General features: G+C 43.4%; 2 protein-coding genes across 4 annotated transcripts; one reads left to right on the top strand and one right to left on the bottom strand.

Moving 5' to 3' along the window:
- Positions 1-6995: 6995 nt before the first annotated feature.
- Positions 6996-8990, bottom strand: LOC125572232. Its single transcript, XM_048732454.1, has one exon. It carries the CDS (start codon positions 8988-8990, stop codon positions 6996-6998), a length of 1995 nt encoding a protein of 664 aa, XP_048588411.1.
- A 2200-nt stretch (positions 8991-11190) lies between these two features.
- Positions 11191-20451, top strand: LOC125572253 (dedicator of cytokinesis protein 9-like). 3 transcript variants are annotated; one of them, XR_007313704.1, is made up of 6 exons: positions 13639-13653; positions 15307-15381; positions 16057-16170; positions 17178-17278; positions 17525-17663; positions 18283-20451. XR_007313704.1 is itself a non-coding variant. In XM_048732562.1 (5 exons), the coding sequence occupies exons 2-5, from the start codon at positions 16072-16074 to the stop codon at positions 18340-18342; spliced, it is 399 nt and encodes a 132-aa protein (XP_048588519.1). In that variant the 5' UTR covers positions 11191-12007; positions 16057-16071; the 3' UTR covers positions 18343-20451. The 3 variants fall into 3 exon arrangements, 2 of the variants coding, with proteins under 2 accessions (XP_048588519.1, XP_048588520.1); XM_048732562.1 differs by lacking the exons at positions 13639-13653; positions 15307-15381 and adding an exon at positions 11191-12007; XM_048732563.1 differs by lacking the exon at positions 13639-13653 and having other exon boundaries at positions 13668-15381.
- The last annotated feature ends 170 nt before the right edge of the window (positions 20452-20621 follow it).

Genomic DNA, 20621 nt, shown 5'->3' with positions numbered 1-20621 from the left:
TGAGGTAGTTGAGAAAACGAGAAGAGGGTCTGCCAAGCCGGCTATTAGCAGAAGGGGGCGGAATACCAATGTACGCATAGACCCTGTCCCGAGTCTCACGATCTAGGTGTACAGTAAGGGGGCCGTGCGCAACTGCAGTCTTGTGGTCCGTCACTGTGAACAGCTTTAACCCGTGTTTGTCTATCTTGGGGTTGTCGTATTGCTTCTGGAACCCCTCAACGGTTAAGCCCGAGATGAGAGAAGCCCGCGCCGTGCAGAAGGTGACCAGGCAGACGATGAGATAATTTCTGCAGTCGATTACCTCCTGCGTAGTCACGGGGCTTTTGGGAAGGCCTTCTTGATATTCCTTAAAGGCCAGGTCTAAGCGGGCGCCACACTTCTTTGCAGTCGCAGAATGTAACACCTGCTTGACCTGACCCAAGGTTAGGACGTTCTCGCTGTCTTGCATGTAGCGCTGCCCACGCTCCCATTTCTGGGACTTCGCCAGACATGTCTTCCAGGGAGGACGGCCTGGAGGCGCTTGAGGGCCAGCCGCTCAGCCCTTGAAGGGCGCACCTCGGCGCTATTAAGAACATACCCAACGAAGCGCTGTAGGGAGTCGACGTACCCCCGAAGCGTTGTTGCCTTAAGATGGTTGGGGCCCTTCGCGCGTCTGGGGGGGGGAAGAAGCGGTCCCAGACTCTATCGATATCTCCTAAGGCGTCCAGGAGATAGCTGCCTGATGGCGTTGTAGCTTCGGCGATGGACCGAACCTTAGCAGCTATCTCCCGGGCCATGGTTTCTTTTAGGTCTCCGCCATGGGGGCGCTGGAGGAAAAGCGCGAACTCATCTACTACCAGAAGTAACTGCTGCTGGTCTTCAGCATCGATTGACTGATGAGTTATAAAAGAATGGTGAGGAGAGAAACGTTAACAGATGTAGTGGTCATAAGGGCGACACTAACCTCATCGTCCGAGGACGAGACCGGCTGTTTAGTGACGTCAAAGTCATCGTCACTCGTGGAGTTCTGGTCGGACTCCACGAGCGCGGGACGTTTGGTGTGTCTAGCCTGTCTATGAGCAATGCTGGGTTCTTCCTCCTCTGAAGACAGGTACTTTGTATTTGCCCAGGAGGGGCCAGCGACCTGCTTTGTTGGCACAAGGCCAGGGGAAGACGTGGAGGCGAGTACATGTGCCCGGGACGGGCCAGTGACACCGTTCGGCACAAGGCCGGGAGAAGAAGCGGTAGCGGAAACGGAGGGCGTCTCAGTTTTCCCGTTTGTTCTGAGAAAGAAAGGTAAAAGAGATATCAGATTCCGCCACAAGGTTGAAGTCGGACAAAATGGGCTCCAAATTACCTCATCAGCTCGGCGAACAGAAGGAGCTCCTTCAGTCTAGGGGATGCCCGATCGATGTCATGTACGTTTTTGAGGTGCCGGCTCAAATTCGTATTAGGTACATGGCAGATTGGGCATACGACCGTCCGCCCGTGTTTTGGTGGCTCTCTCTCCGCTAACGCTCTCTCCCGGGTCGCCACGCGGCACTCTTCCCTCTTCTTTGCCAAGCCTACGCCCTTAAGGTCATGTATGGATCGCAGGTGCCGGAGTATCTTTGTTTTGTATTTCTGGCAGACGCAACACCAGCTGCGGGGTGCGCTGGATTTCTTTGGCTGCCACTACAAGAGAAAAATAGAGTGTAAATAAATCAACCGCACTATATTAGCCTGGCACACGTGAGGCCATCAGCACTATGGCATTTAAATTTGTACCTTTTGCTCGTCTTCTTCTTCTTCTTCCTTTACATCGTCCTTCTCATCCTGCTCGTCCACCTCAAGGGCGCCAGGGGTATCACACTGGGCAGAGACATATAACTTGGTAAATTCAGAGGTCGAGCAATGGGGTTAGGTGCTCAGGCAATTGCCAAACGTCTTACCTGGCTGGTCGCTCCCTCGATGGGTGCATTGGTGATGGTCAGGACGGGGTCAGTCTAAACACAGAAAGACAACAGATTTAATTCAGAGTCCTGCAATCTATTACGTGCTCGTGCATGTTTCCTCGAGCAAGTTTCGTGCGTCTTACCTGGCAAGCTGTGTTGCAGCTTTCTAGGCCGGTCGGAAAGGGGTCAGTCTAAACACAGAAAGACAACAGATTTAATTCAGAGTCCTGAAATCTATTACGTGCTCGTGCATGTTTCCTCGAGCAAGTTTCGTGCGTCTTACCTGGCAAGCTGTGTTGCAGCTTTCTAGGCCGGTCGGAAAGGGGTCAGTCTAAACACAGAAAGACAACAGATTTAATTCAGAGTCCTGCAATCTATTACGTGCTCGTGCATGTTTCCTCGAGCAAGTTTCGTGCGTCTTACCTGGCAAGCTGTGTTGCAGCTTTCTAGGCCGGTCGGAAAGGGGTCAGTCTAAACACAGAAAGACAACAGATTTAATTCAGAGTCCTGAAATCTATTACGTGCTCGTGCATGTTTCCTCGAGCAAGTTTCGTGCGTCTTACCTGGCAAGCTGTGTTGCAGCTTTCTAGGCCGGTCGGAAAGGGGTCAGTCTAAACACAGAAAGACAACAGATTTAATTCAGAGTCCTGAAATCTATTACGTGCTCGTGCATGTTTCCTCGAGCAAGTTTCGTGCGTCCTACCTGGCAAGATGTGTTGCAGCTTTCTAGGCCGGTCGGAAAGGGGTCAGTCTAAACACAGAAAGACAACAGATTTAATTCAGAGTCCTGAAATCTATTACGTGCTCGTGCATGTTTCCTCGAGCAAGTTTCGTGCGTCCTACCTGGCAGGCAGCCTCCTCCGAAGCCACAGTGTGGATGACGAGTGGGATGGGATCAGTCTAGACACAGAAACACAATGCAATCGGTTAAATAAAGATAAATTGATTTACGGTTTTGTAGTGTCAAGTGACTTACATGGATCCCAAGGCCCTGTTTTGCATTTGCCTGCCGTCATGTCATGTACGTTTTTGAGGTGCCGGCTCAAATTCGTATTAGGTACATGGCAGATCGGGCATACGACCGTCCGCCCGTGTTTTGGTGGCTCTCTCTCCGCTAACGCTCTCTCCCGGGTCGCCACGCGGCACTCTTCCCCCTTCTTTGCCAAGCCTTCGCCCTTAAGGTCATGTATGGATCGCAGGTGCCGGAGTATCTTTGTTTTGTATTTCTGGCAGACGCAACACCAGCTGCGGGGTGCGCTGGATTTCTTTGGCTGCCACTACAAGAGAAAAATAGAGTGTAAATAAATCAACCGCACTATATTAGCCTGGCACACGTGAGGCCATCAGCACTATGGCATTTAAATTTGTACCTTTTGCTCGTCTTCTTCTTCTTCTTCCTTTACATCGTCCTTCTCATCCTGCTCGTCCACCTCAAGGGCGCCAGGGGTATCACACTGGGCAGAGACATATAACTTGGTAAATTCAGAGGTCGAGCAATGGGGTTAGGTGCTCAGGCAATTGCCAAACGTCTTACCTGGCTGGTCGCTCCCTCGATGGGTGCATTGGTGATGGTCAGGACGGGGTCAGTCTAAACACAGAAAGACAACAGATTTAATCCAAAGTCCTGCAATCTATTACGTGCTAGGGCATGTTTCCTCGAGCAAGTTTCGTGCGTCCTACCTGGCAAGCTGTGTTGCAGCTTTCTAGGCCGGTCGGAAAGGGGTCAGTCTAAACACAGAAAGACAACAGATTTAATTCAGAGTCCTGCAATCTATTACGTGCTCGTGCATGTTTCTATTACGTGCTCGTGCATGTTTCCTCGAGCAAGTTTCGTGCGTCCTACCTGGCAGGCAGCCTCCTCCGAAGCCACAGTGTGGATGACGAGTGGGATGGGATCAGTCTAGACACAGAAACACAATGCAATCGGTTAAATAAAGATAAATTGATTTACGGTTTTGTAGTGTCAAGTGACTTACATGGATCCCAAGGCCCTGTTTTGCATTTGCCTGCCGGCGACGAAGACGACGCAGAGCGTCGGTAGGGGGCGCGATCAGCGCTAGCGGCTGCTTGGCGCTTGAACTTTTCAGCCTCATTCTTTTCAGTTCGTCAAAAATGACCGGGTGGGTCATGGGCAAGTTCCTGCCCGTTCTTTTCTTATACATCAATTCAAGCCCCCTCAGGGCAATCCCCACACTTGTCTCGTCCTGCTCGTCAAGCATACGTTGCTCATCGTTGAGCAGGAACGAGAAGTGGCCCTGTGTACATCCATCTTCCATTCCTCGTCAGAACTGGCGCTCCATCCATCTTTTTCGTAGTGTCCATGAGCGAAGTCATCAATATTGTGCATTCTCTTAAAAGAAATATTCATTTTTTGTGCATGACAGTTGGGAACAGAATTTGTAACACAAAGCAACTTTCAAAGTGAATAACAATATTCTAAATGACACGGTACTATGACGGAGTAATACAGTCCTTATTGTCCACGAATACGTAGTATAAAGAAGTAAGTTTCAAACGTTTACTCTCGATCAAAAGGCACCACAATCAATACCAAAGACCCTCATTCTCTCTCAAATTCAAGGTGTACTTAAACATTAGCCAGCTAAGGAGTCGCTCTCCGTCGCCACAAATGCCGACCGCTACTGTCGAAACAGAAACGGCCAATATCTCTTTCTTTCACCTGTCTACATCTGCATTATAGCCTGCACGCAGACTAGCCCTATCCCCGAAGGGTAGGTTGACTCTTAGGCTAGCCCTCGCGGAAAAAAGAGACAGAGGTACACCTGAACGAGCAAGTCTGAAACTCCATGATAAAGAATATGTCACTCCTCGATCAATAACAAATGCTTGCAACTGGTTCACTGAAAGCTATACTACAACAATAAGAAACGTAATCAAAGACTGGCATTGGACTCGAACACGAGTTTTATGAGGTGTATTTTTTTTCAGAATTAGTACTACATTGAAAAGAAAGATACGAAGGGTGATAATTGTTTTAAAATCTTAGATCTGATTTAAACATAATATATATTGTTTCTAATAGAAATGCTTCTTGAGATTATAAGAAAAGAAGTCCCGCTTTGCAGATAGCAGTGCGGAACATTACCATTTTTGGTTATATTTGATAAACAATCTGATTAACCAATCAGAGATGAGTATTACTATGCCCAGTCTCACGCGGACACGCCTCAACTCAGAGTGGGAAAACAAAATGGCGGTTCCGTTGAATCGGGAAAATCATGTTGAACGCCGCTTTTTAACTCTCTGCTAGCAGTGATTTCTTCTTATCTGTTTAAGCAGGGATTTCACCGACTCAGTGCGTCATATATTGCAGGGTTATTTTTACGACTTCACCGAATCGTACTGTAATGAACGCGGAAGGGTAAGCCACTGCTAGCAGGCTATAACGTTGATCACCAATTATCTAGTTGTACTTATTTATTTATTTATTTATTTATTTATATATTGTAATCCGCAAAGCGTGAGCATGAGGCGGATATATAAAATTACAATAACAAAAGGAAATGAAATAAATGTAAAAGGAAAAAGAATACAAAATAAAGTAATAATGTAACACTACTGTCTCTTCATTTTAACATTATATGCAAAATTCACTGGATAACAGCTCCTTAAATTTAGCAAGAGTTGGTGCCTCTATTATGTTATTTGGCAGTAAGTTCCACTCTTTAAGCGAGCGGGTTAAAAAGCTAAATTTAGAAGTATTTGTGTTCGAAGGCAGGTTTATGAACCTCTTGGGGTGAGAGGAGCGAGTAGATTGCTTGCGAGTTTGTAGGAGATCTTTGGGAATATTTATGTTTACAAGGCCATACACCATTTTGTAGAACATAGTAAGTCTCGCCATCTTCCTTCGTAGCTGGAGGGAGGGCCATTTGAGTTCTTTTAGTAAGCCTGTCACAGTCCCTGGTTCATAAATGTAGCAGTTCTTTGCGAATCTTGCCGCTCTCCTTTGTACGCTCTCTAGGTCCTTTATTTGCTTCTGGACATGTGGATCCCACACACTAGAAGCAAATTCCACACGTGGGCGCACGAGGGTAGTGTACGCTATTTCTCGAACAAAATCAGGGCAAGCCCCAAGATTTCTCCTTATAAAACCGAGTGATTTGTTAGCCTTTCCAACAATATTAGTGACATGAGTGTTCCAGTTCAGTTATGAGGACAACTCTACACCCAAGTATGGGTGGCTCTGAACAGCTTTTAATGGAGTCCCACCCAGCGTATAATTATAAACAATGGGAGACTTGGATCTATGTATTCTGATAATATTACACTTGTCGGCGTTGAATGACATTTGCCATGTTTTAGACCATTTAAAAAGGAGATCAAGGTCTTTCTGAATAACTGCTGCACTCTGTGGGCCTTCGATTAGGCCATATAAGATGGTGTCATCCGCAAAAAGTCTAATACGTGAAGTAATCCCTGAGTTGATGTCATTGATGAACAAGAAGAACATCAGTGGTCCCAGGACAGTCCCTTGGGGGACCCCTGATGTGACTCTGGTTGATTTTGATGTCTCCCCCTCTACAACAACTGTTTGATTTCTGTGGATTAGCCAAGACCTGACCCACGTAAGTGGCTTTCCACGGATACCGTAAAAATCAAGTTTCTGAAGCAGACGCCCATGGGCAACCCTATCAAAAGCCTTTGAGAAATCAAGTAGAATGCAGTCAGTTTGGTTTCCTTGGTCAAGATTGTAACACAGTTCGTGGAGCACAGTGATGAGTTGCGTCTCGCAGGAATACTTTTTCCTGAAGCCATGTTGTATATGTAGGAGGATATTATTGCTGTCGAGATGGGACATTAGGTGGCGAAACAAAATGTGTTCCATGATTTTACAAGTGATTGACGTTAAAGATATAGGACGATAGTTAGAAGCTAGGGACTTATTCCCTTTCTTAAAAATTGCATGAATGTTAGCATTGCACCAATCCTTGGGAATCTGCCCAGTAAGAAGTGAGTAGGTGAACAGCTTTTGCAAAAAGGGGGCTAGCTCTTCAGCTGCAGTTTTTAGTATCCAACAAGGGATTTGATCGGGTCCACTAGCTTTGTGCACATCAACACTCTTTAGGAGCTTAGCAATACCACGTGTGTCAGATCGGCGATGTCAGGAAAGGGTGATGTAGGCAGCACTGGGAGGTTGGATGTGTCCTCAACTGTAAAAACTGATTTGAATTGATTGCTTAAAATCTCAGCTTTGGTCTTGCTGTCTGTGATGACATTGCCATCAGGCGTTTCTCGTAAACCAGCAACTCCCACCGTATCCCTGCGCCTAGACTTGACAAAGGACCAAAATCGTTTACCCATAGATGGCTTTTTGTCTTGTTCTGGAGGTTTGAGCAGGTTGGCAATATATGAGTGATATGATTCTCTTAATTGTTCTTTGACTTTGGCTCTGAGCTTTTTAAATTTCATCCAGTCAGACTGGCGTTGTGTGGTTTTGGCCCTATTGTAGAGCCTTTGCTTCTTCCTAATGGCTCTTCTGATTTCGCCGGTCATCCAGGGTACATTCCAACGACCAGATAAATGCTTGTGAGGGATATAAGTGTCCATAATGCTAGAAAGCGTGTCCTTGAAAAAAGCCCAGTATGTTTCAATAGGCTGGTCCCATTCCTGCCAATCAGGGGCTAGTGCATTAGCAACGGCTGCCCTTAGACCATAGACATCAGCCTTCTTATAGAAGAAAACCTTGCGGGGTTTTTTCTTGGGTGTACGTGTTTTCAGATTGACAGTGGAAAGGACTATGCTGTGGTCACTCATGCCATTGAGCACCTCAGTCCTGGAGATCAGATCCGGATTAGTTGTCAGCACCAGATCGAGGATGTTGTTTTCTCTAGTTGGCTCTGTTACACCTTGGGACAGAGAATGTTCATGGATGGTATCAATAAAGGCTTGATTAACCAGAACTCCATATTGGGGGTTAGCCTTAACAATATATTTATTCTCACAGTCCGTGCAGTCCCAGGAGATATCAGGTAGATTAAAATCTCCAGTGACTAGGACGTTAGGCAAACAAGGGCTTGATGTGATTTTGTTCAATGTTGAGTCTAGGTAGTAAATAGACTCGGGCTGGCGGTCTGGGGTTCTGTACATACACCCATTATATAATGGCTTGGTGCCAGCAATTTCAATTTTGCACCATACAGACTCAACATGTTCATCCTCAAGTGAGTGGATTCTAGAAGATATAATAGAATCCTGATTTGTTGCAACCAGAACACCTCCACCTCCACATTTCCTGTCTTGACGATAGATTTCATAACCCTGAAGCCCTAGTTCAGCTGTAAGGACATTGTCGTCAATATGAGTTTCAGTGGCATTGATGATATCAGGTTTGAAGGTATCCACAAGGGACTGAAGTTCACATCTCTTCCTCTCACTTCTCAAACTTCGACAATTAACTGTCAAAATAGTCAGGGAGTGCTTCCTTATAGGTTTAGATGATTGAGAACATGATGTTGTGGAGTCGGGTGAATACTGCTGATCGCCAGGAGACGAAGAAAGGAGAGGAGGGCCCAGAGTGGTATCAGAGGAATCAAGACACGAGAACTGGTTTGAACATTGGACCATAGCGAAGGAGTCCAAGAGGGAGCTCGAAAAATTGGGCATCCCGCAGGCGCAACATTCCCAGACGCAAGATGAATTGGCGAGAGCGTCATATATAATCGTGTTCATGTTCAGGCAACGAATATGAGACCAAATATCACAAAAGTCACATTGAATTCCTCGCTGGTTTATCCGTACCGGTTTGCTGCAGATTCCGCAAGGGAATTTGTAGTTAGGCCCAGGATTTGGCTCGACAGAACCACTCAGCAGGAGTAAGGACAGAAGCGTGAAGAGTTTGGGCCGTTTTAAATCCAAGATGGCGGGCCTTGTAGCAGATACCCGGAGACGATGTAGAGCCTCTAATCCGATTGTTTCGGATGCATTGAACGCCGAATGCTTTCCCTGTGTTATTAACAAGCATTTCTTGTTTGATTTATCTTGGTTCGTACGAATATTAAGAGAGTAACAGGCGATGGTAAGCAATATCAAAGGAGCTACAAAATCCATGGCCGCCATGGCCGACGACCGCTGACGTACGTTTCATCAAGTCAAGTCTGTACGTTTCATCAAGTCATACAAATGCACAAAATTTCCCTGGATTTATTTTGCTTTCGCACTCGGAATGAAGACACTCCAAGAAAAATTTTAGCTGGGATATTGAAACTAAAATAAATCTTATACAGAATGGCCGCGAGTCACTGTTTATTGTATGCAATTTAAAGACACTACATGAAAGTACTGTTTAAATGTTTATATTTGATCCTGGAATAAATAGATTTGCTATGATCAGTAAATCTCAGGGATGGCAGTCATTATTCATTGCTGCATTACTTTGCTATTACTCGTTGTAAAAAAAAGTCCTTACCACAAATGCTCACATTATGGCTTTTTTTATAAATGGATTCTAGAGGGGGCACTTTGAGGGGCTATGTAATGTGCTTATTCAATGAGGGGTGTATGTATACCTCAGTGTCAGAACCATCCCCAAAGGACTTCATTGTATCCAGCTCTGTTTTCATCATGATCCATTTTATTAAAAAAGGAAGTTTTGTGACACAAATCGTGCTTAATACACAGGTTCTAACACCAAGTTAGAGCCATTGAGGGTGTATTTCATTGTGTGTGCAGACAAATGGAAAAAGGCATAAAGTGTAAACTAGGGTGAGGAAAAGGCATGGTAAGGGCAAAGGGGTGGTGACTAAGGGTATGTCTAATTGGGGGTGCTGACACAGGTTGTGAAGATGAAGTAAACTTGTACCATGTTTGATTACTAGGCTTGGAGATAATAGGAGAATGGGAGTATAGTCATACCCTGGGTACCAGAGGCTCCAAGCTTCACTAGAGCAGATATCATATGGAAAATATCTATTCATATTTGGTGATACTTCAGGCTTATTTTTTTTCTCGCCAGTCTCTATTATATTCGGAAAGAGTCTTTTTTTTATAAAAATAGAATTAAATTAATTTGATTTGATAGGCAAGTCTGAGTGTTAAAGCTCCCCTTTAAAACTATAGTGATATTAAGAATTTATATGTTTGGGGTATATAGGTTTGAGTAATTGTTTGGGAGGTAAGTTTCTATACTTGGTATATTTTATGTATAGAACTCAGGTTTGGGTATTTATTTTTTTTTTTTGGGGGGGGGCTAATTTGACAAAAAGTCCTTATCGCAAATGCTTATTTTAGCATATTATGCCCTTCTTTTTACCCCTCTTGTACCAGGTTTTATTACTAGGCCTTGGAGATTCTAGGAGTATGATTGTGCAGTCATAGATATCATACTGTATGGAAAATAAATATTTATATTTGGTGATACTTCAGGAGCATTTTTTATCTCAGTGCCTATTGCACAGAGTTTGTTTGTTGTCTTTTTTATAAAAATGGAATAAAATTGATTTTATTTAATAAGCAAATCTGAGAGTTGAAGCTCCCTTATAGCAAGATTTTGTATGCTTGGGCTATAGAATTTAGGTTTGGTTATTTATTTGGGAGGTAAGTTTCTATGCTTGGTATATTTTACGTATAGAACTCGGGTTTGGGTATTTTTGAGGATGAGTAGGGGGGGCTAATTCATCAAAAAGTTCTTATTGCAAATGCTTATTTTAACATATTATGCCCCTCTAGCATTAGATTTTAGAGGGGCAATGGTTTGAGTGGCTATGTAATGCGCTTACTCAATGGGGGCTATTTTATGGTGTGTGCAGACAAATAGGAAAAGGCATAGAGTGTAAAATTAAAGGTTGAGAAATGCATGGTAAGGGGAGTGAGGTTGTGATGAATGAGGGCATGTCACATGTGGTGTGCTCACACAAGGTGCGAAGACAAGGAAGTAAAATTGTACCGGGTTTGATGACTAGGGCCTTGGAGGTGAGGAGGATAAAGTTTTTTTATAAAAGGGAATAAAAATAAATTAAATTTGATAAGCAAATTTTCCTTCTAAAACTTTTTTTACGGGACTGCCAAGTTTCAAGCTTTTGTATGTTTTACGAATAGAACTCAGATTTGGGTTACTTTTTTTGGGGAAGGGGGGGCTATCTATTCTTGGTGGAGTTTTGGGTATAGAGTTCAGATGCAGGTATATTAGGGGTAGCGCGGTTCCATTCTTTTGGGAGCATAAAATGTTCGTATCTGTCGGAACCAACAGCCATGTTTACAGCTAGAGTGCCCCCCCCCCCCCCCCCCCCATGTTGTTGTGGTGGTCGCAGGGCAAGACATTTAGCTAAAGGGTGATAAGAAGCGAACCCCCGAGAGACAAGGGTAGGGTAAAATGCTTTTCGGCTAAATGTTGACACAAATTTTCATACCTATTCTTCGGCGATTTTTCCCTGTTGTATAGACGTTGGGCCTCGACTCGCACTATCGTCCTCACAATTCAACCTCCGCTCTTCTCAACTTTCACCATACCCTGTGGGCACTCGTTTCGGCTTGTGGTGAAAATTGTTTTAGTATGCCATGATCCTCATTTATCCTAGTTTAGTCCTGTCAAGGTCCTAAGCCGTAGAATTTGGTCCATCACACTCATATTTCTCTTTTTCTAAACGTAAACATTACGAAGAGAGTTCGATTTTACGACAGTCTCCAATAAAAGCGCTCAATTTGAAAAGGTTTCCTAAACGATATTTTACTTTCGAGCACAGGAACTCATCAATCAAATATCAAAGTTAGTATAGAGCAGGATGTGTTGCTGTTTTGGTCGATTTTTGCGATGCGACGTCTCGCTAACAAAACAAATTCAAGTTTCAAACTCCGCGCGGCCATTTTGAATATTTGCATAATAAGTAGGTAAATCGATATAACCAAAAATAGTAATGTACGGCACTGGATAGAAGACCGTAAAATGAAAATGCACCGGGCGTCCTTTGCTTTAGTGGCCGAGAGGAGCTTGGGCCCAAGACGCAAAACCATAACGGTCGAACGAACGCCATTATCATAACCTCTAAACGAACGGCTATTAGCCGTTTACTCCCGTCCTTTCTACGCGAAATTCACCTATTTTAAGGACTTGATGAGCAGAACATGGATTGCAGTGAAAGGTTAGTATGCAATGGGCTTTATAATGTAATAGGATCAATAATAAATGTCTTGATAAGTAATTATTTTCAATATTCTGATTAAAGTAAAACCCTGCAAATGAAGAACCTAATTATCTTTTTTATGCTAACCTACTAGGGTTAACTGTTTATGTTTTCATTTGACGCAATTGTGAAAGTCATATATTCTTGGACTGCTTCTATTGTTATCAGCTAAAGAACCACATACATATAGTTTAGCATAAGTGAGAAACTAGTTAAACAGATTTTCAAGCCTAATATTCTGTACAACATATGTTTACGATAGACATTGGTTAGTGCTTGCTCATTGAAATTAATGAAAATAAATAGAAACAATGTATGTAAACAAATATGGTATAACCGGTGTTCACGGTAGTACTGTTTCTCTAATGTAACTGTTTATGTTTTCATTTGACGCAATTGTGAAAGTCATATTCTTGAACTGCTTCTATTGTGATCAGCTAAGAATCACATACATATAGTTTAGCATAAGTGAGAAACTGGTTAAACAGATTTTCAAGGCTAATATTCTGTACAACATATGTTTACGATAGACATTGGTTAGTGCTTGCTCATTGAAATTAATGAAAATAAATAGAAACAATGTATGTAAACAAATATGGTATAACCGGTGTTCACGGTAGTACTGTTTCTCTAATGTAACTGTTTATGTTTTCATTTGATGCAATTGTGAAAGTCATATTATCTTGGTCTGCTTCTATTGTGATCAGCTAAAGAACCACATACATATAGTTTAGCATAAGTGAGAAACTAGTTAAACAGATTTTCAAGCCTAATATTCTGTACAACATATGTTTATGATAGACATTGGTTAGTGCTTGCTCATTGAAATTACTGAAAATAAATAGAAACAATGTATGTAAACAAATATGGTATAACCGGTGTTCACGGTAGTACCGTTTCTCTAATGTAACTGTTTATGTTTTCATTTGACGCAATTGTGAAAGTCATATTATCTTGGTCTGCTTCTATTGTGATCAGCTAAAGAACCACATACATATAGTTTAGCATAAGTGAGAAACTAGTTAAACAGTTTTTTCAATTCTGTACAACATATGTTTACAATAGACATGCTTAATAATAACAGCAATGCTGATAAATTTGTTTTTAAAGAGGGCATTTCTTAAATTTTGAAAAATGCATACAACAATAATACAAATTAGTCATCAAAAATGGGTTTGTTTTGATTATATGATAGCACCGACCGCCGGTATAAAGGGGCCTGTGGCGCCAGTGTCACCCTTAGGGCCAGTGGGACCGGTGGGGCCAGCAGGGCCTGTGGCGCCAGTGTCACCCTTAGGGCCAGTGGGGCCTGTGGCGCCAGTGTCACCCTTAGGGCCAGTGGGGCCAGTGGGGCCTGTGGCGCCAGTGTCACCCTTAGGGCCAGTGGGATCAGTGGGGCCTGTGGCGCCAATTTCACCCTTAGGGCCAGTGGGGCCAGTGGCGCCAGTGTCACCCTTAGGGCCAGTGGGATCGGTGGGGCCTGTGGCGCCAGTGTCACCCTTAGGGCCAGTGGGACCTGGTGGCTGCGCCAGCCCCACCTCTTATTGTACCAAACATTGAATAGCTCAATTGACTAAACCCGCTATTCGTTGTCGGTTTCCCAGGTCGCGTATGATGGTATGCGTTACGTGGGTAAATATTCAATTGACTAAGCACGCTATTCGTTGTCGGTGTCCCAGGTCACCTATGATGGTATGCGTTACGTGGGTAAATATTCAATTGACTAAGCACGCTATTCGTTTTCGGTGTCTCAGGTCGCGTATGATTGTATGCGTTACGTGAGTAAATATTCAATTGACTAAACCCGCTATTCGTTGTCGTGTCTCAGGTCGCCTATGATGGTATGCGTTGTGTGGGTAAATATTCAATTGACTAAGCCCGCTATTCGTTGTCGGTGTCCCAGGTCGCCTATGATGGTATGCGTTACGTGGGTAAATATTCAATTGACTAAGCACGCTATTCGTTGTAGGTGACTCAGGTCGCCTATGATGGTATGCGTTACGTGGGTAAATATTCAATTGACTAAGCACGCTATTCGTTGTAGGTGACTCAGGTCGCGTATGATGGTATGCGTTACGTGGGTAAATATTCAATTGACTAAGCACGCTATTCGTTGTCGGTGTCCCAGGTCACCTATGATGGTATGCGTTACATAGGTAAATATTAAATTGACTAAGCACGCTATTCGTTTTCGGTGTCTCAGGTCGCGTATGATGGTATGCGTTACGTGGGTAAATATTCAATTGACTAAACCCGCTATTTTTTGTCGGTGTCTCAGTTCGCCTATGATGGTATGCGTTACGTGGGTAAATATTCAATTGACTAAGCACGCTATTCGTTGTAGGTGACTCAGGTCGCGTATGATGGTATGCGTTTCGTGGGTAAATATTCAATTGACTAAGCACGCTATTCGTTGTCGGTGTCCCAGGTCGCCTATGATGGTATGCGTTACGTAGGTAAATATTTAATTGAATTGAAAAAGCACGCTATTCGTTTTCGGTGTCTCAGGTCGCGTATGATGGTATGCGTTAGGTGGGTAAATATTCAATGAACTAAACCCACTATTCGTTGTCGGTGTCCCAGATCGGCTATGATGGTATGCGTTACGTGGGTAAATATTCAATTACCTAAACCCGCTATTTGTTGTCGGTGTCTCAGGTCGCATATGATGGTATGCGTTACGTGGGTAAATATTCAATTGACTAAGCCCGCTATTCGTTGTAGGGGGCTCAGGTCGCGTATGATGGTATGCGTTCCGTGGGTAAATATTCAATTGACTAAGCACGCTATTCGTTGTCGGTGTCCCAGGTCGCCTATGATGGTATGCGTTACGTAGGTAAATATTTAATTGACTAAGCACGCTATTCGTTTTCGGTGTCTCAGGTCGCGTATGATTGTATGCGTTACGTGAGTAAATATTCAATTGACTAAACCCGCTATTCGTTGTCGTGTCTCAGGTCGCCTATGATGGTATGCGTTGTGTGGGTAAATATTCAATTGACTAAGCCCGCTATTCGTTGTCGGTGTCCCAGGTCGCCTATGATGGTATGCGTTACGTGGGTAAATATTCAATTGACTAAGCACGCTATTCGTTGTCGGTGTCCCAGGTCGCCTATGATGGTATGCGTTACGTGGGTAAATATTCAATTGACTAAACCCGCTATTTGTTGTCGGTGTCTCAGGTCGCGTATGATGGTATGCGTTATGTGGGTAAATATTCAATTGACTAAGCCCGCTATTCGTTGTCGGTGTCCCAGGTCGCGTATGATGGTATGCGTTACGTGGGTAAATATTCAATTGACTAAGCACGCTATTCGTTGTCGGTGTCTCAGGTCGCGTATGATGGTATGCGTTACGTGGGTAAATATTCAATTGACTAAACCCGCTATTCGTTGTCGGTGTCTCAGGTCGCGTATGATGGTATGCGTTATGTGGGTAAATATTCAATTGACTAAGCACGCTATTCGTTGTCGGTGTCTCAGGTCGCGTATGATGGTATGCGTTACGTGGGTAAATATTCAATTGACTAAGCACGCTATTCGTTGTCGGTGTCCCAGGTCGGCTATGATGGTATGCGTAAAGTGGGTAAATATTCAATTGACTAAACCCGCTATTCGTTGTCGGTGTCGCAGGTCGCGTATGATGGTATGCGTTATGTGGGTAAATATTCAATTGACTAAGCACGCTATTCGTTGTCGGTGTCTCAGGTCGCGTATGATGGTATGCGTTACGTGGGTAAATATTCAATTGACTAAGCACGCTATTCGTTGTCGGTGTCCCAGGTCGGCTATGATGGTATGCGTAAAGTGGGTAAATATTCAATTGACTAAACCCGCTATTCGTTGTCGGTGTCCCAGGTCGCCTATGATGGTATGCGTTACGTGGGTAAATATTCAATTGACTAAGCACGCTATTCGTTCTCAGTGTCCCAGGTCGCCTATGATGGTATGCGTTACGTGGGTAAATATTCAGTTGACTAAGCACGCTATTCGTTGTCGGTGTCTCAGGTCGCGTATGATGAGATGCAAAACAAGGTAAAGGAACTGGAGCAAGTCACCACCCAGTCCCCACCCGACATGAAGAGGCTGCAACTCGTGCTGCAGGGCAGCGTCAGTGTACAGGTAAATATGCGTGCGCATGGCCACGAGGAGACCCCGCTGAGTTGCCATAACTGATAAGGCTATGTTATGATGATAAAGTTGTCATACAGGCAATTTCTTGTTTGAGTGACTACTTTATTTAACAATTAGGCTAAGTTCAAACGTAATATTTTCCATGAGCCGTATTCAATGCAAATGCATGCAAATGGAGATCAAACAATTGACTTGATTTATTTGTATGCATTTGCATTGAGTACGGCTCATGGATAATACGACGTTTGAACTTAGCCTTAGACTACGAGTTCCAGTTTTCTATGAGTCAATAGATAGTCAACGAGGCGCGTAGTGCGTGGCGCGTAATTGTTTTAGTATAAATCCACTCACATGCTACCTTAGAAAAAATACGATTTTAATAATTCTCAGTAATAAATAACCGCTATTGGAGCGAAAAAACTGGCTTTTTCGCTACTCACTATCTATGGCTCAATAGAAAGTGAGTACGGGAACCAATCAAATTACGAGATTTGTGATAGTATGCGAGTGGATTTATAGTAATATAGGATATGAGCTTTTTTGGGGTTGTTTCTGAGGGAGGTGTACAGCCCCGGGGATTAGAGTACAGTACTTACCCGTTTATAAGAACCTAGAATTAAAGAACTTGTTAAAAACCTAAAAATACCAATTTAGACTCCCATTAAAAACTATTTAGCCTAAAACTTGGAACAGGTTCTAATACAAAAGGAACCTTTAAGATCTCCCAGCAATGAAGAAAATCAAAATTTTAATATTCTCTTTTATAATTTTGTATTTCAGCCGGGCTTACCGACTTGTTTAATGACTAACCTGTTATAAAAAATTTACTTGTGTTGGGTTGTCTCTTAGTTATGGCGTACATCCCCTGGGATAGAGATTGACTTGTGTTGGGTTGTCTCTGAGTTAGGGCGTACATCCCCTGTGTTAGAGTGTGCGAAGCAGAGTAGCTCTATGATAAATGGTATAATATTGCGTGTATTTATGCCGGTTTGCAGGTTAACGCTGGGCCTCTAGCGTACGCCCAAGCCTTCCTGGACAAGACTGTGTGTCACAAGCATCCAGGCAAACACATCGAGCGGCTACAGAATGTGTACAGGTGGGTTAAGGCGGTGCTTTCTTGGGGGGGGGGGGGGGGGGGGGGTTAGGGCTTTCTGGTGGAAGGACACTTCGAGTAGCCGTATACTGGTGGGTAAAGTTGGTGCTTTCCGGAGAGGGGTGGGTTTTTTTTAGCAGCTTGATTTTTCAAGTGAGGAAGTACAGCCTTTTCCAAAGTAAACGTTGTCGAAGCAAACAGCGAGGTACAAATTGTTTGAAATGTAACACGACGTTGCTTTTTCTCTAGGGAATTCCTGAAGTTCTGCGGTAAAGCGCTAGAGATCAATAACCAGTTGATTAAAGAAGACCAGCGTATGTACCACGACGATATGAAGGAGAAATATGGACTGCTGAGAACAGAGCTAGCGAAGTACATCGACGAGGAGGTAAACATTAGAATATCAATTACTATAGCCACCTATTGACGTCACGAAGAGTAATATCGTGACAACCACTGTCGCGTCATCATAATTACAATCGTCATTTTCGTCAGCACTATCAGCATTAGGACATTATCCAAGGTCCTAGGAGTCTGAAGCCAAGAAAATTTTGGGGATGGGGTCGGTTCTGAAGTCCAGGAAATACTTGGAATGAGTCTTGGTCTGGAGTCCAGGAAGTTCTTAGGATGTTGTTGGGTCTGATGTCCAGGAAATTCCTGGAATGGGGTTGGGTCTTAAGTCCAGGAAATTCTTGGGATTGGGTCGGGTCTGTAGTCCATGAAATTCTTAGGATGGGGTTGGGTCTGAAGTCCAGTCTGAAGTCCAGGAAATTCTTAGGATGGGGTTGGGTCTGAAGTCCAGGAAATTCTTAGGATGGGGTTGGGTCTGATGTCCAGAAAATTCCTGGGATGAGGTTGGGTCTTAAATCCAGGAAATTCGTAGGATGGTGTTGAGTCTGAGTGTTTTCTAGAATCTCACATTTTAACGAATGATATCGTGCCGTAGTAATAATACTAGTCACACGATGGTGGCAATTACTTTTAACACCGTCTGTCCTTGCGCACAGAATTCCAGTATGCTCAAGCAAGGTAACAGTACCACCTCTCTCGGCCTTACCATGAGATGATATAACAAGGGGACATGCGCAAGACGGTCAACACCGCTGGTCGGTGACTTGATACTCGCTGGCGCCGCTGGTCTCTTCTATGTACCGCCCCACGTTAAACATGACACCGAGCCGTCAGAGAGCTCGTGACCGTCACCAATACCAGGAACGATCAATCGATCAAAGATTCCTTTTCCAGGCATTTGGTACATGACCTTTTCAGACCGAAAAAAACGTTTTTCCTGATTTTATTCCCTGTCACTGGTGAAAAAAGGCAACACCGCGTCTATTTAACACTAGTGTGTAGACTTTGAACGGTGGTCGTGACACAGTTTAAAGGGTATGCCCTTCACAGAAATATTGAGTTGTTGTTTTCGAGAGTAGAAGGTCTAAACAGTGCAATAAAGCTGATATGACAAAGCTATTGAGCTATTCGAGTGAGTTTGGTAATTTTTTTTTTTTAATTTTCTTTTTAGTTTTCTTTACTTGATCTGTCTTCCAATAATGAATTTAAACAACAACAAAGGCGTGAGTGACAAAGGCTCTTTAAAGGACCCAATATACGGCTATACTATAGCCCAAAGGCTGATTAGTATTGTGCGAAGTCGTTTTTTTTTTATAAAACGAGACGCGTTTCAACTAAAGCAAAAGGAGCGTCTGGTTTTGAGAGCAAGTTTCCTAGAGAGAAGGTCAATGTTCGTGTGAAGTGTCCACTTTCGACACACAATTTTAGCAATTAAACCCACGCACATCGTCTGTTGAGTTCTATTGGGTTTTACTCAGTCTGTAAGTGGGTTAGTACTCTATTAACTCGCATTATCTCGCTTATCCTAACCTTATATGAAGTACTAACACGGTGTCTTGGCGTAATGCATTGGTTGGTTCGTGAGCGCTCGGATGATGTCCGTCGGTACACGTGCGTGACACTTTTATTTTGTTTTTGTTTTTAATGGTTTAAACTCATTACTTTGGCAATATATTAGTTTCGTGTATTTGTTGATCCGTTAGAAATATTAATTTAGCCGTTTTTATTGTAGGGTGAATTTCACTGTTTTTTTTTTTCTACTGAAATTTGCATTGGGTTTTATACCCTATCGCGTCACGCAAGCCGGATCAACGCACTTCAAAGTTTCAAAGCTATGATCCTTTATTCTATTTTGCTCGAGTCACATCACCGTTCAAACACTCTGGGCCTTTTGAAAACCTTTTAAGGTTCATTCTGGCATTGGTAGAATATATCGCCGTATTTAAGTAAACAAATAGAAATAAATACCGTATGGGATAGGGTGGGTCCATATACGGTTCTTTTCGTTTATGCCGAATTGGATAATTCAAATGTAACTGATTCTGCCATGTACGCGTCGTTGCGTTGGAAGTAAGCGCATTTGAAAGGGTAAATAATTGAATGGCAAATTTTGCGCCACAATTTTTAGAGGGAGAATAATGTTTTTCAATAGCAATATAGAAATGTTAATTAGGAATAAATGTTGTAATTGCAACTTTTTTTCTATTTTGTTAATATCAAAGGAAGTATTTTTTGTAAAGTTCATCATATCGAAATAAATGTAAAGAGTTGTTGTCTGCTAAAACTGAGTGCTCACAATACGCTCTCGCAGCCACAGGTAGCCCGAAGTCATTTGAACAAGGCTCGGTTTCCAGCCGTGGTTACGTCGCGCTCTCCTACACTGACTCCTGTTCGTGACGTCACATCGTAACTGAGATAATTATGCGTGATGTGCGGACTCGGGGTTTTCCTGCCTAAAAGAGAGCTCTTTCACGGCAAGTTTTTGCTGGGGCCTTACAGTCTTCCTAACCGAACTTTTCTAACTATGAGTTGAACACTTTCGCGAACCCTCCGGCCGCCATTTTGAACTCTAAGCGTGGTAATTATGCTAATGTATTTACATTATGCTAATGTAAGTTTCTGATTGGCTAATCCAGACAAAGTCTCGTACCCAGCGCCCAGCCTTGGAATAGGAGAGGATCGCGGGCGCATCGAAACAACCACGGCTGGAAACCGAGCCTAGTCTCAAGATGTTTGTATTTGTTGTGTAATGGATCAGGGCTATCCCAGATTTGCGGTCTAGCTGTGGTGGATTTGTATAATAAAAGTTGAATTCTCTTACGCAATCAGAGTGTTGTTTTCAGGGACTCTAGGAAAATATAACAAATAAGCTTCTTTGCATTCCCGTCTAATGAATTTGGGTTTTTCCAAAAGGGTGGAACCGCAAATCAATGTTTCGTTACCCGCAGTGGTTAATGGGTAACGTATGTATGGTTGAATCCTGGTCTCTGGACGC

Source organism: Nematostella vectensis, chromosome 9 (assembly GCF_932526225.1).
Source record: "Nematostella vectensis chromosome 9, jaNemVect1.1, whole genome shotgun sequence".
NCBI classification, from domain to species: Eukaryota; Metazoa; Cnidaria; class Anthozoa; order Actiniaria; family Edwardsiidae; genus Nematostella; species Nematostella vectensis.
This window is presented reverse-complemented; position numbering and strand designations above follow the sequence as displayed.

Coding starts and splice junctions, on each gene's coding strand:
- LOC125572253 (XM_048732562.1), top strand. CDS start 16,072: ATGCAAAACAAGGTAAAGGAACTGGAGCAAGTCACCACCCAGTCCCCA. Junction 16,171..17,177: donor AGGGCAGCGTCAGTGTACAG/GTAAATATGCGT, acceptor GCCGGTTTGCAG/GTTAACGCTGGGCCTCTAGC. Junction 17,279..17,524: donor CGGCTACAGAATGTGTACAG/GTGGGTTAAGGC, acceptor CTTTTTCTCTAG/GGAATTCCTGAAGTTCTGCG.
- LOC125572232 (XM_048732454.1), bottom strand. CDS start 8,990: ATGGCGGCCATGGATTTTGTAGCTCCTTTGATATTGCTTACCATCGCC.